Source organism: Bombus impatiens, unplaced genomic scaffold, assembly GCF_000188095.3.
Source record: "Bombus impatiens unplaced genomic scaffold, BIMP_2.2 scf_0884, whole genome shotgun sequence".
Classification (NCBI taxonomy): domain Eukaryota; kingdom Metazoa; phylum Arthropoda; class Insecta; order Hymenoptera; family Apidae; genus Bombus; species Bombus impatiens.
Window position 1 is genome coordinate 43,014 of NT_177303.1, and position 18,715 is coordinate 61,728.

The 18,715-nt window shown below is 31.6% G+C and overlaps 1 protein-coding gene across 2 annotated transcripts; it reads left to right on the forward strand.

Annotated features, from left to right (window-relative positions):
* The first annotated feature begins 9,398 nt into the window (after positions 1-9,398).
* Positions 9,399-18,667, forward strand: LOC112213629 (dynein beta chain, ciliary). 2 transcript variants are annotated; one of them, XM_024370658.2, is made up of 7 exons: positions 9,399-9,719; positions 9,936-10,975; positions 11,884-11,991; positions 13,272-13,491; positions 15,063-15,215; positions 15,509-15,717; positions 17,172-18,667. In XM_024370658.2, exons 2-7 carry the CDS (start codon positions 10,712-10,714, stop codon positions 17,409-17,411), a joined length of 1,194 nt encoding a protein of 397 aa, XP_024226426.2. In that variant the 5' UTR covers positions 9,399-9,719; positions 9,936-10,711; the 3' UTR covers positions 17,412-18,667. The 2 variants fall into 2 exon arrangements, with proteins under 2 accessions (XP_024226426.2, XP_033179159.1); XM_033323268.1 differs by having other exon boundaries at positions 10,745-10,975.
* The last annotated feature ends 48 nt before the right edge of the window (positions 18,668-18,715 follow it).

Genomic DNA, 18,715 nt, shown 5'->3' on the forward strand with positions numbered 1-18,715 from the left:
GAAAATAAGTGAGAAACTCATCTTTTTTAGTAAGTTAGTGTTAAGGATGTTTAGAATATAATAGGACATAAAACAAATTTCTGTACCTACCGAGCCAGAGTGGCAGTAGGTGACTATTATTATTATTGTTTTCCTATTTGGTCTAACACTTAAGGTCACATTATTTATTATTACAAGGTAAGAATAAGAAAATATTTTAGTTTTGGTTACAATATATGTAATGGATTATAAATATTTTTCGCAAATTGTTTTATATCTTCCTTAACGAATAATATGAGGTTATGGACCATGTAATTAATCTGTTCCTGTTGTTCAAAGATTTAAAACGTTTTGCTCTTTTATCCAGGAATTTTCCAAGCGAATAATCGCTAAGCTAAGGTGTTCAGAAAATATATGGCGGGTTAACATTAGAATTTAGGGCGCGTAACGATTCTTCGTTTGGATTAGCCATCGTTTTACGAAGCAGAGATTATATTTACACGTATATACAAGACTTTTACGAAATATAACGAATATTGAGTTTGACGAATAATAAGTTTAACGAATAATGAGTTTAATGAAAGCATTCGGCTCCGAAATCGAAATAAAATGGAAACGACTCACCCAGATGACTTAAACTACCAGCTGGAGACTCCACCACGCAGGAGTCGACTCGACGTTCGTTCTTGAGGCCGGGTTTTCTGTCCTGCAGTAGCGGACAATCGGGTGCGATACGACCCTCCGCATGACACTTGAAGCAAACCACCTTGGACGATGTGGCTGGTCGGCTTCCTCCCTGGCCTCGTGTATTCTTCTGCTGTTCTCTACGCATCCTCTTGCGGCACTCCGTTATTTTATGTCCGTGGGTACCACAGTAATGGCACTTCACCCTGTGGCCCGATAGCTTGCGTCGTTTGACTTCGGGTTCCGCCGGTGAATTTCCCGTCGGCTCCTCCTCGTAACAAAAGGGTCTCATTTCGTTCTGAAATTGGTCCTCCGTTTTGATGTCACTCGTGAGAGCCAATCGTCTAAAACGATGGTCGCGCAAACTTGATAGGTAGAGAGCGATGGCGTTAAGTATTTCGTCCTTCGTAGAATGTCGCCACCTCATCTTCAGGAGGGAACGGATACGACTGCAATACGCCCCTGCGGATTCGTTCTTCCCCTGTGGTTCCCTGGATACCTTTATTAACGACGAGGACGTTGTCTCTTGGCCACCGAAATGCGCAAGGAATCGTTCCTTAACAGTAGACCAGGTAATCTCTTCGTCTACCATCGTTTGCGTCAGCCAGTGTGCTGCAGAACCCGCTAAAGCTTCATTTAAGGCAGAGTATAACGCACTGTCTCGTAGAGGGTTGTCCTTCACAAGCAGACTAACAGCCGAGCACCACGCGGCTGGATCGGCGCCTGCGACTTCGGGGTTAAAACGTGGTAGTGATAATTTCTCAGGTTTTACACTCGGTACCTGCTCTCTCGGCTGAGTTAACCGGTCCACGACCCTCAAAAGTTGTTCTATTGTTATAAATGGCCCTGATCCCACTTCTGATGTCGGGTTAACATTAGATTTTAGGGCGCGTAGCGATTCTTCGTTTGGATTAGCCATCGTTTTACAAAACAGAGATTATATTTACGCGTATATACAAGACTTTACAAAGTATAATGAATATTGAGTTTAACGAATAATATGTTTAACGAATAATGAGTTTAATGAACGCTATTAACAATGTTCTTGGGTTCAAACGAATCCACGGTCAACGGGATAACTCTTTACTATGCGTAGAATAATTTTAGGCACAAAATACGATTGCTGAGACGCTCGATATAAACTGCTCGATGTGTCACTATCCAAGGCGTTCACACGAATAATAATCTGATGGGAATATTTCTCGCTGTACGATTGCATTTGTTTGTTATATGCTCGTTGCAAGCATCGAGAAGGTTCCAATCGCCGTTGCTAAGCAGCCTCTGCCTGAGGTTTGATACACACTCGTTGGAAGCATCGAGAAAGTTCCAAACGCCGTTGCTAGGCAGTTTCCGTCTGGAGTTTGATTATTAATACAACGTGTGTCCCATTACATCGACACCTCCAAAGTACAATCCCATGTGGCCAGGTCCGTTCTTGAGGCCGTATGCCGCCACAACCACATTTCTAGGGAGAAGCATACAACCCCTCCACACCTCCGTCAGGCAAAACGTTCATCCCATGACCGTGGCTACGTTCGACGACCAGTTGTCACCTCGAGCCCAATCTTGCTATCACAAATCCCGAACGATTACAATCAAATCGAATGACAATAATTGCTCAATTACAGCTATGATAAAATCTAGGCTAAAGCATTAGAGGACTTTCTCAAAATTGCAAAGGGAAGGCTCCGGGTTTCCTTTCATCTCCAACATATAATAACAGCCTGTTAGTATACATGTCTGTGTTATGCCTCTGTCATTACCTATTTGCTTCTGTTGGTATTTGTACAGCTTTTTTTCATGCATTTAGCGAAAGAGAAAGTAGCTTCGAATTCATTTAAGCAAAATGTAGCTAAAAACTCGTAATCAAAAACTGTAGTCAACGATATAATTGAAACTGAATGCGGAGGAGAAATCCGTAGAAATATAGTGCTAATTCAAAGCGAAATAAATAGGCCCATTTTGCGTTTAATGACTGCAGTTATTAATCTTGTTGATTGGTACAAATTGTATAGACTTTAAAAGTGTTCTTTTTGATTCGATAATACGAACACATAGTACATAACCTTCGTGACATAGCAAAAAATATTTCAAGTGCCTAATTACAAATATCGACTATTATGTAATTATTGTGTAATAGAATTAAAAAAAAAAGATATCTTTTAGCTTTCTAAAAATAGAAATTTAAGTTTTTAATAGATGAACAATATTTTTTAAATGGAAAATACTAGACGAGCGAAAATCTCTTCCTAGAAAAATGTTTGTTTATTTAAAAATCGGTCATGAAAATAAAATAAAAAGTGTAAAAATTTGGTACTTGGAACGAATGAAAAATTGATTATCCAATTAAGTGTAGCTAAAAGCATTGCGATTGCAATACGATCTTTTAAATAGTTAATTTTGAAAGAATAGTAGATGCATTAAAAAAAAATTCTGGTAGGCGGCAGAAACTATTTAAATAAAAAAATTTTTCTCGGTATAAAAGTCAATTTTAATGACCCTTTTAACTACGAAGAAAGATAGATAATTTATTTGTTATTTGAGACATTTTAAATACTTTTATGAAACTTCCTAACAGTTTCATTTTATTTTGCATACAAGCTTTTTTTGTTTTCTTTTCATTTAGAGATTTGTATATTTGTTAGAAAAGAATGGCTCTGAAAAATGATTAGTTTAAAAGATATTTTAACTTTGATTTTATAAAATTTATCTTATAAAAGACAAGGAAACATAACGCAGTGCTTTTGTGTATATTTTTTGTGTGTGTGTATATTTCTCTCTTTTCCATATATTTAATCTGATGAAATTGACATTGAAATATCTTTTAAACTAAGCATTCTCAAATACAAGTACCTTAATCATATACTACTTTTCGTAATAATATTTTTCTTGTAGACAATTAAAAAATGTATTGTATGGTGTATGAAAGATGTATAGTTAATAGAGGCAAAAATCACCTTAAGATTCACCTAGACAAATCTGGTGGTCACCATAAGACGTCCTCCTTCAAACAGAGCAAGTTTCATTTAAAATACTTCTACGGAAAATGTATAGTTAAAGATATTTGTGCGTATCGATCAAAATGAGACACTCTGTATAGAAGAGAATATATTTACAAAACAGTATCCTATTTCGTCCCATACTCCTCTATACATATGTATATATGTATACATATATAGCAGATATACATATATACATGTATACATATATGGTAACGGTACAATCTTCAGTGTGAATTTAGCCAGGATCCAACTTCAGATCACAAAAGAAACCTTTGAAGGTATCCGCATATACTCTGCTGTCATAGCAGTCGTTATTTCTTTGTATAAACATACGATAAGGAAACAGATTAATAGTAATATAAGATGTTATATTTGATTCAATAAATAAAGTTGTGACCAGGAAAAATGGATAAAAAGGATGATGAGAAAAAGGAGGAGGATCCACGATTGGAATATATGTTTAATTATTTGACGTATTCGAGAAAATTAAAAGCCGACAGATGGACGAAAATGTTATCCAATGCGGATTTCAAGGTAACTTGAATACGTTGTGGTTTGATAGAAGTGTTATCGTAGAAATCAACAACCAAAATGTTGTATAATTCGATAAAGCTTTCATCTTTTACAACACCATTTTATCTGCAAACTAGATGCCGTATTCGTTAGAAAACAAATTTTTATTTAATATCTTCAATTAAATAAATTTTGATTAAAGATAATCATTACTGATAATGGAAATTTAACTTTCGTTACCATTTGATTGGTTAATTGGTTTAATTTGTTTGGTTACAGTAACCACTATCGATGGCAGAATTTTTTTCTGGTCACATTCGGTCACTGTCAACTATTAGCATTACTGATAATTAATACATATTTTAAAATTTTACAATTTTAAAAATTGGTATTTTATTAAGCAAGAAAGCAGTATGAAAACATGTGAAACAAAGAATAGAATAAGAGATATTGATAAAATATTAATGCAAGCTTTAATAAAAATATTATTCTATAATATTTATTATCTTATTCTTTGTTTCATATATTTTCATATCGTTGTTTGCTTAATAAACAAGTTTTATAATTAAGTCTTCTTATGTTGTCGATAAATATTATTTATTATTTATATAAATTTATTTAATATTATTTATTATAAATAGAAAAGATTTTTGTTGTCGATATTGCTTAGCAATAATTAAAAAGAATTTTCGCCATCGAAAATCTTTCTTCGGTTACAACTAAATAAATGTAACTAAATAACTAAAATAAAATTCGCACCATCGATAATGGCTGCTGGTAACCTACAAAAATTTTTGTTATGTACATATGCTGGTTACTGATAACCACAATTTGATTATTTCGCCATCGATAATGTTTACTAGTAGCAAAAAAAATTGTAATTACTCATAATGGTTATTCGTAATCGGAACAAATAAAAATTATTGTTTCTTAATCATTTTAATTTTGGGAAATTTCTGAGATTTATTAATAACTGATTGCTACTTAAATAAACATTCATTTTTACTCAATGACTTTTCTCTCATTGATGAAAAATGTTTAAACTAACTATTATTTTGCATCTCTGCTGCAAACGCATTGGAATACCTGCTCTGTGCAAATATATTCCTTTCTTAAATGCAATTACATGTTCGTTTGGATCTTATCGCGCGTGTAAGGCTATTAAGATAAAGGAACGAAACTTGACTATTACTCACAGGTAAATCCCGGTTTTACTTTTGCATTATAAGTATGAAAGATAATAAAGTTCCGAAAGATCCCGGTGGCTGTTCGATACGAAATTTGAAAGGAGTAGTGTACTACAAATATAAAATTTTAACTTTGAGTATTCATTAGTTTTCGAGAGATTGATATACTAAACAGCCGATGATGCAATAGCGATATACAGTCTTAGTATCTATAGGGTGTCCCACGTAAGATATACTATTGTAACCTCAGTTATCTACGGGATCTTACATTTTGTTTAACTATTCTTGAAAGTGATTACGCAGTCAAAAGATGACTGGATTAATATTCCTATTAAATAGGGTTGCCATTTAGAAAATTGCTAATTTAGAATAAAGAGCATTAAAACTCCAAAACTTTCTACCTGAAACTTGGAAACTCCCAAACTGCATACTTTTTTAGGTTAGGTATGTATAGCACAACTGTATAGCACAACATTTCCATTTAGACTGCTTCGAATGCATCTAATGCGAACGCAACACTTGGAAATCATTTTTAGAAAAATAAATTCATTGCTACCTAGTATATTAGAACACATGTAGATGTGTCTGACATGTGACAGGTCACTGTACTCATACACATACATGTATACCATGATAATATGGGCGATTGATGAAGGCTGACCGTTTGGAAAATAAGTCAGCATCGGGAAAGTCGTCTTAAAAATTAGGACAATTCCGGGGAAACCCGGACGGATGATAACCAGATATTGTTGCATTTAACGTGAAAACTAATTTCGCAGAAATCACAATTTTTTTATCGTCATTTGTAGTACGTTAGATATCATTAAAGTACGGTTAAAAACAAAAAATATTACATTGTTGCAAACAGTATGAAAACATAAAAAATAAATCGCGTTACGTCAGACACCCTGTATATACATATATGCGGTATATCGTAACATAACATGTTTGGCCACGGAAATTAAAACGTGGTTTAAAAAATGACGGGTACATCGTAGGTGAAACTCCCTATAGATACCGAAGCCGATATCGATATTGTAAGCCGCTAATCCCCTCAAATTTCATTTCGGTCAGTCATTGAGGCTTCTTGGAACAGCTGTGAGGTATTTAATCACAAAAGCCACTTAAATATTTCCTTATTGCAAGGAAAACATTATTGCACACCTTTCACTATGATCTTATCGGTCACATGATATTACATAAGTTGCATTTGGATACTTTCATTTAAACCTTCCATCTCGATTTTTATCTTCGAAATTTTTATTATCTGAAAGGTCATAAATAAAATATTGTGGATAACTTAGAAGGAAAATGTCTGGGAAATCGCAATTACGTGAACGTAGCTCATTGAATGAGTAGCGGAACATTTATTTTGATTCATTTATCTAAAATATTTTATCACGTCACAACTTATTATTACTTGTTATTTTTGGCAACACGATTTAAAAAGTTATATTTCAAAGAAGAATTTATCTTAGGATGCCTTTTAATATACAGGGTGTATCTTCTAAGATTAACCACCATTTTTCAGGCATTGCTAATAATGTGCCAAAGAAATGTTTTGGACAAAAATTAGTCATTTTTCGACCTGTTACACATTTGGATATTAGAAATTTTTTAAAAATATATTTTTTCAATAAAATTTTTTTTCAATAAAAACTCAAGGTCACCTTGATATTTTTAAATATTTTGAACTTCGCAGAGCTGTAACTGGCGTCAAGACAAATTCAACGGCCTGATATATTACGACCTTGAGGTAATCTTAAGATGACCTTGAATTCAGAAATGTAAGTTCTACCAATAGCAGTAGTTTATCGTAATACAAAACGGTATTATTGTTATCGTTGGATCTTTTCAATAAACTTATTAGTTTATCAGTCTTAATCTTATTTTGAATATGTAATTTGATCGAAATAAAATAATTTTCCATATTCTTTCTGTTGACCTAACCTAAATTGCTGAATACATGGTTATCTCAAGGACATTGTGTAGTAAGCCTTTGAATTCGTCCTGCTACAACTCTGTAAAGCCCAAAATATATATCTTTTAAAAAAATCAACGTGATTATCTTTTAATGAAAAAAATTTTTTTGGTAATTTCTAATATCCAAATGTGTAGCGGGACAAAAACTGACAGACTGTCTTGTAAAGTTTTTTTCTGGGCAAATTATCGGAAATGCTTGAAAGATGCTTTCAGTATACATCCTGTATACGATTAATTTTCATTAAAATATTTTCTGTTTTTATGTTGATCACGTGTAAGTTAAAGAACGCAATAATACAGATTAACGCAATAAAGTGATCATCTGAAGTAAAAATAAAAGGATCATAAATTGTGCTTATAAAACAGAGTAATAAAATTTTACTGTTCCATTAATTTATCAGATTATGCATTTTGATAAAAAAACAATCTGCGTCTTTCTACTTTTTCCGATAAGTATATCCTAAGTGAAGATAGAGTACATCGTGAGTAAAGATAAAAATGCGTTGTGGAAAGAAGTAGTCATAACGACCTGTCGAAAGATCTCTGGTAATATATGTGCATACGTATATTATTTATTGCAGCTAGGCTTAAAGCCTAGTACAATCTTTGATTACATAAGTGCATGTACAGTAGGATTTCGTTTGCATTTTAACGTGTTATCTATCTTTGTACAGAGTGAGTCGACAAGAAGTACTATCAAAATAACTTGTTACCTATTGTTTATATTGAAAGATGTCTTAAATGAATTATGCTGTATTTCATGGGATTCACTGAATGGGTGCAATTTTATTTTTTAATATCTTGTATTTTCTGCGATATCAAGGCAACCTCTTTTAGATGCCACCGTATATTTTTCCTGACATTGATCGGCCCAGTTGAACGTTTTCTGCAAGAAGGTATTAATCTATTTTTAATGAGAAACCAATGTGGCACATATCTTAGTTTGAATTTGTCAAATTTAACTCACGAAAGACAAAGACAACATAAGCACAAAAATACCTCGTCGCGTCATTCCTTGTCTTTCATATTTGAATAGGTTAATTTGTCAACACAAAAGTGTCGCGTCGACTGGCTCATATTGCATATGTATCGTGGATGTATGTAACGAGCCAAGTCGCTCGGCCAAAACATGTATTATTGTTATTAATGTATCATTGTGTTATTGTACTAGTGCCTCGAATGTCTTGTTGTTTTGTCACGAAGTTTTATTTATTATTTAGTCATATGTATATTGATCTCATCCGAGCTTTCTATTTTTTTTGGTATTTATAGTATTCAAAATTGCCGCATGTCCTTCAAATTTATAAATTTTTAGTTGTACATCACATTGTGTCCACTGATATCCAATTTCCTCATTTTCGATGCTACAATGTTCATCATTACTCACCTTGCTTGTTTCAATTGTTTCGGTTTTATATCTTTGTTGAATATTTGAATTAAAGTTAGAATGAGAATTAGAATGAAAATATACTCTATTCCATTTAACTTCACGGCTCCGTTTCGCCATATTAAAACTTGCATACGACGAACTGACCGATGTCACCCTAGCGGAACATTCCGCAAGTTACTTTTTCTTTGTGAACTATTGATATGCTGAGTGTACGCGAGTGTATATGTAAATTCACACACAGATGGCGTGTGGGCATTAAACATATGTACGTATGTAGATGTAAAGATATTTTTACTATTCTGTTGAATGTTTAAAAAGTTGACATACAGTATGATTCGATCAGATTAGATTAAATTAGAACTAACAATTAATTAACTACTAATTAGTAATGTATAAGGTTACATCAGAGTACAAATAGAGTCTTACGACTGAAAAGATAAATATTTATTTTGATCGTAATACTGACACACGTAGTGAAATGGGGCACGTCTCGAACACTCGCAATTCAATAAGGACTAAAGAATATTATCGATTTGATGTTACATATCGATCGAGATCTTCTGTATCGATCAAACCATAGTTCAGTTAAAGAAGTGATACCATACGGTAAAACAAAATCTGGATGAATTATGAATGATTTGATAAATTACATATGATCAGTCATGCATGTTCCGGACATAAGGACTCATTGCCAAAGTTGCTGTTGTCATTACAAGCGATAAGTCATACAACTAGAGAGCCGTGATACAAATGGATTAAAATTAGTTTAATTTTGACGTACCAATACGTCATTGGCGGATTTGATCAGTTCGACTTTCACATACCAGTACGTCATGGATTGCGAATGGGTTAAAGTTAAAACATCTGCTACACTAATAGTTTTTCAACATAAATAGGTTTTAATACTATTTATTTATTTGTAGATAAATATTAGTTGTATTTAAAAGTATATGATCTCTAACCGGCCATCTACAAAAAAAGGTAATTATATCACATTATGTCCCCTCTGAAACCATTCACTTCCTGTTTGAACCATTTTTTCATACAGTGGATAGTTTTCTAGTAATTTGCATATTTTGTTTATAACCAAACACTCTGTCAATAATGTTACAATCATTATCTTGCTCTAAATCAGAGGAAGGCATACTTATTTACATAAATTAATATAACAACAATTAATATTTTTGTTATGTGTAGATTATGATGTATTATTTGATGTACCTGTCTGAGCTCAAATATACTGAACAAGAATGGAAAAGATAAGAATTGACGAGGATAATTTTTGTTACGAATTCTTCAATTCGTTCCAAATATCAGATTGTTACCAGCGTAAAATTCGGTCATTAAAAATCGTCATTTATTTGATAATTTCAAGGGAGGATGATAGAGATTGGACAATATTTGCGTAGTTCATAAAATATTTGTCAAACTATTAAGTTGTTGACATATGTGGATTTTATTACTGTTTTGTAAAGCATTTAGTCAGCTCACGCGATATTGTCGTGGTTGCGGTTAATTTGTCAACTGTCAAATTTAATATGAAAGCCAAGGAGTGATGCGACGTGGTATTTTTGTGCTTACGTTGTCTTCGTCTTTCATAAGTTAAATTTAACAAATTCAAATCAAGATATCTGCCACGATAATGTCTTTTCGTTATAAATAGATTAATATCTGTTTTGTAGAAAATGTCCAGTTGGTCCAACTAATGTCATACAAAATATACGGTGCCATTTAAAAGAATCAAGGTTACCTCGATATCTCAGAAAATTTAAGATATTAGAAAATACAATTGCGCTCATTCGATGAGTTCCATGAAATGCAGCATAAATCATTTAAGACATTTTTTGATATAACCAATATGTAACGAGTTATTTTAGGTAGTACTTCTCACTGATTCGATTCACCCTGTATAAGATTCGCAATAATACAATCGGTTAAAGAGATTCCAAAACTGAAATGGTCTTTTTAATTCAATGATGAATGAATTACGGGACTTTCACATACAGGATTTAATCACGAAGTTCTTTGGAATTGCATCGGAGATGGTCCTCGTGTTGCAACTGACACCCGCCGGTGTCTTAGTACCCTATCTCGAAATAACGCAATCTAAGAGAAAGCAGACGTACTTCTTGAAGAGGAAGCCCCAAAAGGTCACTGAGGATAACTACAAAGATTTGTTGATACCAGGTGACATGGCGCCGAATCCAATCGAGGAACTGGCGGTGCTTGAAGAAGATGTTAGTTCTCTAACTTTGTCCATTACATTCCATTACATTCGACTCAGGAAAATCTAGTTTCTCTTTTTTTATTTTGTGATTTTAGTAGCAACACTATGTTAATTACATATATAGTGTAAAATATATAACATCTTTCTCTAAACTAGTAAATATTAATTTGGTAGGTAAAATTTGCTATTTGTTATTTATTGTGACATTAATTGAGTTTAAAGATTAATTTTCAAGCTTAATTTTTTGTCACCTTTCTTTCCTGAATATTTTTTGCTTTTAGAAGATAATTAAGATAGCAAAATATCTGGTAAAAACAGGTAAATATAGAAAAAATTCTAAATGTGATTTTTGAAAATATCAATGAAACAATCTATAATTTAAGACTTAAAGGATTCGTTTGTTTTAATTAATCGAAATTTTCTTATTAGATGAAGTTGTATAATCATCTATTTTCAAAGTGGTGTAATTCTATGTCCTATAATCTATAGTCTGTCTAAATAGTCAGGTACCAATAATCGAAAAGAAAGGATATTGATATTAAATAACAGTATTTTGTTCTTCCTGGTCTTATCTATAAACAAAAGTGTATTAAAACATAAAACAAAAATGTTAAGTAATTTAAATTTAATAAACCGCACAATTCACTAATTTTGAAAGTGGTGTAAGTCCATTTATAATCTTGAAAGAAGATATTGGTCCAGGAAATTCTCAAAGAACTACTTGTGTAATGTATTTACATCATTGAACACATAGAGACGCGGACAAACTAAGAAACAAAAGAAAATGAACTTACTTTCAAAATATTATTTTACACAGTTTAGATATACATATATGAAAACTGTTATGTTAATTCAGTCATTAATTCAGTCACTATATATCGGTCCTTAAATAATTTTTACATACTGTAATATTTTCAGGCATACGTACCCATTTTATCTAATCCAAAAAATCACGTTGGGTGGCCGGAAGTTGTTCGGAAAGATGTTAAGAAACAAGTATACGATCTTCGAAGTCTAATCTGGCAGGTAGAAAGATATTTATTTAAAAAATAGTAAAGCAGTTAATTTTATATTTAACAATGATTCAGTATATACAGTGTGTTCGGTTTATCTCAAAGCACGAAAATGACAAAATTACACAAAACAAATTTTAGACAAAAATTACACGACATGGAGAGGGATATACAATAGTATACTCTCTCGTTTATTTAACCTTGCAGTGACCTTGAAACCGGCTGATATTGTAATTTTGTAATTAAACCGGTGAAAATGATATTGTAATTTTTAAATGGAAATATCTATCTTTTATTGCATATTTTTGCAGCTGACATTCAGATGTTTTCAAAACATTAGAATTTTATATCTTTCTCAAAAGATGCAGGTTTGTAGTGTCTTGAAAAAGTCTGAGTGTCACCTTTTTGACAGAACGTTTCAAGGTCATCGCAAGGTCAAATACTTAAGAATACAATATGTCCACTTTTATATCGTGCAATTCTTTTTGTATCATTCATGTTCTTCGAAATATTTCAGTAATTCGAGATAAACGGGATGCACTGTATATGTATAATATTTATTTTTTTGTATTTCTAATTCCTATTCATTGTCATATAACTCTCGGAGCATCCATCACATCCAAAGACCCATACCTATTCATACTTCAATCCCAAGCATACATATTGTCTCTCATATTTAATACTAAAAATTAAACGTGTTAGTTTATCCTTATTTCTCCTAACCTAACCCTAACCTAACCTATATACACTATCCTATATGCTATTACGTATCTACCTTTGCTTTACAATCAGTTCGGTGCCTATATTTTTATGGGTCTTTTTCCAAAACTGAATTAACCAGCTTATAACCGCTTCACTTATCCTACCTTTTACTATATTTTCTTTTCTTCGCACACTATAATCTAACCTATAGCCATTTTTTTACTAAGCCTTTTAAGGTGCCTATCTCTAAACTACATGAAACACATTTTCTTTTTCTCTTGTCCAACTAGTAACGATTACGCTCCCCAACATTTCCGCATCTTGTTCTTCCTTCCTTCTGCAGATATTCCTCTTTAGGCGCTGTTCTTATGTATTTGTACCTACCAATAATGATTTAGTAATGAATTCATATGTAGATATCTGGTACGAAATTTTTTGCTTCAACTTTATAGAATGCATTTTTATGTTGACATCTTTAAATACAAACTGTATAATTTTATACTTATTAATTGACCTATTGCATTCGTTTATATGCATATTAAAGGCTATGTGAAGAACAAATTAAAATATTATTACTTATACAAAATACAGGTGAAAGGAAAAATAACAGGACAAACTTTACTACCAATGCCAATGGGTATCGAAGAAATTCTTGATCAGCAATTCAATTCTAAATTAGAGTCTCCTAAATTACTCCAAGTAAAGAACAACATAGAGGAAATTGTAATAAAATGGGCGACACAAATTAATGAGATCCTCAACGTAGAGTTCTCAAAGTTTTCAACGAATGAAAAGGAAATTCCTGTGTCCGGTAATCTACTAATTTTTCAAACCATATCTGTTTATAGTTTATCATTTTGTTTTTATCATTACATATAACTGAAACCTATATACGTATATTAGCATTTAGAATATTATCATATACTTAGTTTGTATACTTAGAATATATTGTTTCAAATATTGTAATGAAAGGAGACATATTTTCTGTGAAATTATTCTCTAAAATCTTAGATATTTTCTTTATATTTTTTAAAAAATAAGTATTTTACCAGATATTTCAAACATAGTTATAAAATATAAGTTTAGGATAAATTACTATACATAATTCATAATAATATTATATTTAGCATACTTTGAGTATGCTATGTTACTATTAGGGTAATCTAGGTAGAGATGGATTAGGCGAGGAAACGAGCGAGGTAAATTTTTGAAACTATATATCTGTGAAATGCGTGAAATGAATCAGTATTGTTTTATTGAAATGATTATAATTTGAGCGTGTTAGATAATAATAATTTTTTGCATATTTATAAGAATGTAATTATAATCCTAATTCAGTACGGCAATTTTTAAATCAATTTAATTAATTAATTAGTAATTATTCTGAACAAGGGCGACTTCACCGATTTCAATGATTTTCAAATATGTTGTCAAGGTCAACATTCTGAACAACTTTTTCCTATAAATAAACCGCCATTCAGTTTTAGTTGTCAAATTACAAGCAGTGTATGTATTAACAAATTATTTTACAAATTTTTGTTTTCAAAACAATTTGACCATTTTTCTGTTTCTAATGATTGTGATCTTATTTTCTACCATCTTTTGGACGATAGTAAGTAACTATTCTGAATCATATTAAATCTTGAATATTATCAATTATCCATCGAGAAAATTTGCAGTAGATGTTGAAGAGTTTAGTAGTTTTCTACGTTTTCAGTAGTTTAGGAGTTTTCTAAACTGTGTTTTCATTTCTCCAAGAGGAGGAAGAATTAATGTTCTATTTGGAAGAAATGAAGGTCTATTGTTTTATCTGACAACAATGGACATGTGCAAATAAATATGTCTATCTCGGCTGCAGGAATATGTAATAGAAAATGGTGGTATCCGTTTAAAAATTTTAATGTCGTCTTTACTGGATGTTTCAAGGTCAAGTACGCAAAAGTACAGTATGATGCAATCTTTGTCTCAAACATTTTTTCGCATCCTTCGTATTTTCTCAGATATCTGAGCATTACCAGTTAAACAGGACACGCTGTATGTATAGCAAAAAGTTGTTCAGAATATTTATCAACATATTTCAAGGTCATTGAAATCGTTGGTATCGCCTCTATTCTGGAATAATTACAATAAATTAATAATTTAATTCAATAGAATAATGTATTAGCTTTTGTTGAATTCAACTTACCTACCTGTAAGTAAGTAAAAATAAGTAAAAGTAAAGATAGATAGATAGTATAGATAATTTAAAAATATTTGAGTTTTTCACTTTAAAAATATTAAATATGACGTGTTTTTGAAGAAAAAGTTCATCTCACTTGTAATTATTCTGCCAAGGAAGGTACGACAATTATTAATATCATTCGAAATCGTTTATTTCACTAGAGTTGGTCTATTGGAACATGAGACTAAAGAATATGGAATCGCTTTATTATCAATTAAAAGACCCAAAAGTACGACAGATGGATTTATTTCTAGAAAAAATGGAAAGTCCATATTCGGTGTATTTCAAAAATTTAGTAAAGAACGTGACTGCATGTAAGTAATAGTTAGGAAAAAGAAAATGTTTTATTTCTTATAATTTTGGAATTATTGACTTTCTTTTATATTGACTGGAATAGCATTTTCTTACTCCTAATTTAAGGAATATTGACACTTATGTTTCAACTTAAAATTATAATTGCTTCTTCTTTTCCTATTCAAAGTAGTTCTAATTTAATCTTTGAGAAATATTAAATCATAATCCTTTTGTTAAATTAAAAATAAAAATTACTATTATACTTAATAGATATATTATTTACGTTCAAATGATCTTTGCTTTAATCTTTCAGCATTGTTGGAAACAAGGGATATAAATCTTTACTTGAAACCTCTGGAAATGTATTTCAATGAAATTGAAAACGTTGAGTTCAGAGATATAATATGGAAATTAAAGTTACTGTTTCACTGTGTTTGCTTAATGTGGTCGAACTCGAAATATTACTCTATGGAAAGAATTATTGCTCTGTTACGGGAAATTTCAAATTTATTAATTTCTCAGGTATTTAATTCACATAGTATAATCACATAACAGATAACATATTGACACAAACATTTTTGAGCATTATTGAACAAATTTTTATTAACCATTATTTGGAAAGTGTGTACCTAAAATGCGTCGCAAAAAGTAAGAGTATATTCATCAAACACAGAGTATGTGTAGCTGTGATAATATAGAATTAAATTGTAGCGAAACGACTGTTTTATTTTTTAATTTTATTACTAACAGGGCTCGCCATAACACAAAATATTGTACCATTTCCTCATGACGAGTATACTCGTCAGAAACAGCTAACTGGGTTAAAGAATTATTTAAATAGAGAGTCATTTGTTATTTCAGAGTTCTAGTTACTACTAGTCCAATCAGTTATTTTATTTAATGCTTTATTTTACACTTTCAATATATCGCTTGATGTACTTTTTGATTCTCATTTACGTCCTATCCGGGTATCACCTGATAAAATTTTATTACAAATAAAAATTACATTATCTACAACATTATTATTTCAAGTTCATTCACAAATTTATTGTACCCTGTGTCCGTTTGTCGTTCATCGGCAATTAAAGTCCAATTTATTCCAAGTGTTTAAGATGCATGTTGTCCTCGTGGTTTCTAATTCTAAGAATAATTTACGATACGTTTATTGAATAGAAAACATCAAAGGTTTAAATGGTGATTAAGTTTACGACGTTCTTGGCAATAAAGTTAACATATGCAAAATTAGCGAAATATTTAAATTTTAAGAAATAGTAGATATTCTCCTCTATATCGTAAACCTCAAAATGATCTCTAAATGCTAATGACTCTGAATAATCTGACTTCTTTGGATGTATTTTATGGCGACACTTGAAGGTCTTGTTCTTTTTGTCAATGATAAATAATGCAATAGACTTACAGCAATAAATGGAAAATGAACGTATGTTGTGTAATACAAGACATGGAATGAATACTGAAAAAAAAATTACGACAATCCATAATTAGCAGATGTTAGTCTTGCTTTGAAATAGATGGAAGACACACCGAACGTCTTTTACAAATGTAAAAACAAATCATTATTTTTCATTGAAAGGACTGTCTTTAGGACTTATGTTGATTACAGATATTTTACATCTTGTCAGCGAGTGCTATAAGCTCACAGCTTTAGATGCTTTTCTTCCAACATTTGTTACACTGCAAAGTGCGTTTATTCGTGTACAGATAATAATAGTGATGTAAAAAGAAAATGATAAGAATACAATATAATATATATAATATTTAGACTGACCATTAATCATCCCCTATCGGTGTTGTGGGTCAACTACCGAAATCAGGGAAATTCGATTGTGACGCATCTTGTATGGAAATTAACATTTTGGAAAATAAGCACGATTTTTCTGCTAATCGTTATTTTAATATTAACAGGGAAGGATAACGCTCGTATTTGATATTTTTGTCATTTGATTATTGTTTTATAGGCAGTGAAACATATAAATCCGTCAACTTTATTCGAAGGAGATATTGAAGACAACAAAGCGAAGATAGCGGAGGTAATACCGACGCTCAATAGTTATCAAGAATTGTTTCGATCATATAAAGAAAAAGTAGAAACTTACTTTAAGTCGCAAGAACCTATACTTTGGACGTTTCACGAGAAGCTAGTTTTCGAAAGGATTCATATGTTTGAGAAGAGACTTAAAGAAATCGAGGTTTGCTGAATAATATCTATAAATACTTGCTTTTAATTTATCAACATTTATGCCGTTTAAACAAAGTCAATTTTTATCGATATGAAGAAACGACAGTGATTAACAAAAGAAAATTGTATCTAAAGTTATAGGGAAAATTTGATTACTGACCATTTTTTGTTAACTTTTGTTATTGTTCAGTAAGTTTCGTTGATAAAACTGGCAAATAAAGCTGGTAAAGTTTCGTTGTTTAGGGGACCAACCTCCAATGACCTTAACCTTCACATATGTCACCCTCGTGAGTTATCTTCAGAAGGTTATAGCTGTTACTAGTTGTTTGTAAAAGATATTAACGCTTCATGTGGAAATGGAGGTACAAATGCTGGACCTACCACTGTTTTATTCCATATGGGTCAGGTTAGGATAGGCGAGGTAAAAATGCCGAAACCTAACCTGAACCTAGTTGATGATAAAATAGTTAAGAGATTCATATTAGTTACTGCAGTAGTTTACTCGCGCATTCTTGAGTTTCTACACGTTGGCATTCAAAACAGTGCACTGTATTGCGTTTTCGGATAAAATTTGGAATAATTTTCCACCAACTATTATGTTTTTTCGATCGCAATTCCTGGGATTTTGTGCGTTTTATTCTCTGATATGGAAGAGATTCGTATTAGACGGTATTGGGTTGAACGGAAAATTCGTTTCCTCTTTAAGGACAATCTAAAATTTCTCCTTTACATGTATTGTTTTCAATCAATATAATGTACAATACAAAAATGTATATATATATAGCCATACTTTTGTAAAAAACTTTGTTATTCTACTGGCGTAGAATCGCTTAGTCTTCCGAGAAAAAGAAACGTTCCAGTTTGTTTTTGCAGCATTCCAAAGAGACAACTTCTAATTGTCAAGATAGTTTTGTAACGGGTGGAATAAGTGACAAGTTGCACCGATATTTGTCGTGTGACGTTTGACACATGTAGTCAGTCATATGTAGTAGAAAACAAAAAATGCTTTTGAAAATGTTTCTTTTATATAATACAGTTAACTATTAACCAATCATCAGTATCAGGTTACATCAATTACATTAAACTTAATGGTTATGGTTTAAATCCAAATTCATCTAGTTACGGAAAACGAAACGAACTTTCTGTTCAAGCCAATAGCTTAAACAGCGTAGCCGGCAATGAACGAATTGACGCAAACCAAAGTCAAATCAAAGTGAAACGAAAAGCGTGGGAATATCTAGCGTCGAAAAGGTTCGTTCTACTTGCAAGAGTATTTTATATGTAATATCGTGATATAATGTGTGTTTACAAAGGAATGGAAGA

What these genes read in the sequence shown, in the direction of transcription:
- LOC112213629 (XM_024370658.2), top strand. Translation starts at nt 10,712, where the DNA reads ATGATGAATGAATTACGGGACTTTCACATACAGGATTTAATCACGAAG. An exon ending in TGGCGGTGCTTGAAGAAGAT is followed by an intron (nt 10,976 to 11,883) that starts GTTAGTTCTCTA and finishes TAATATTTTCAG; the next exon opens with GCATACGTACCCATTTTATC. An exon ending in AGTAAAGAACGTGACTGCAT is followed by an intron (nt 15,216 to 15,508) that starts GTAAGTAATAGT and finishes TTAATCTTTCAG; the next exon opens with CATTGTTGGAAACAAGGGAT.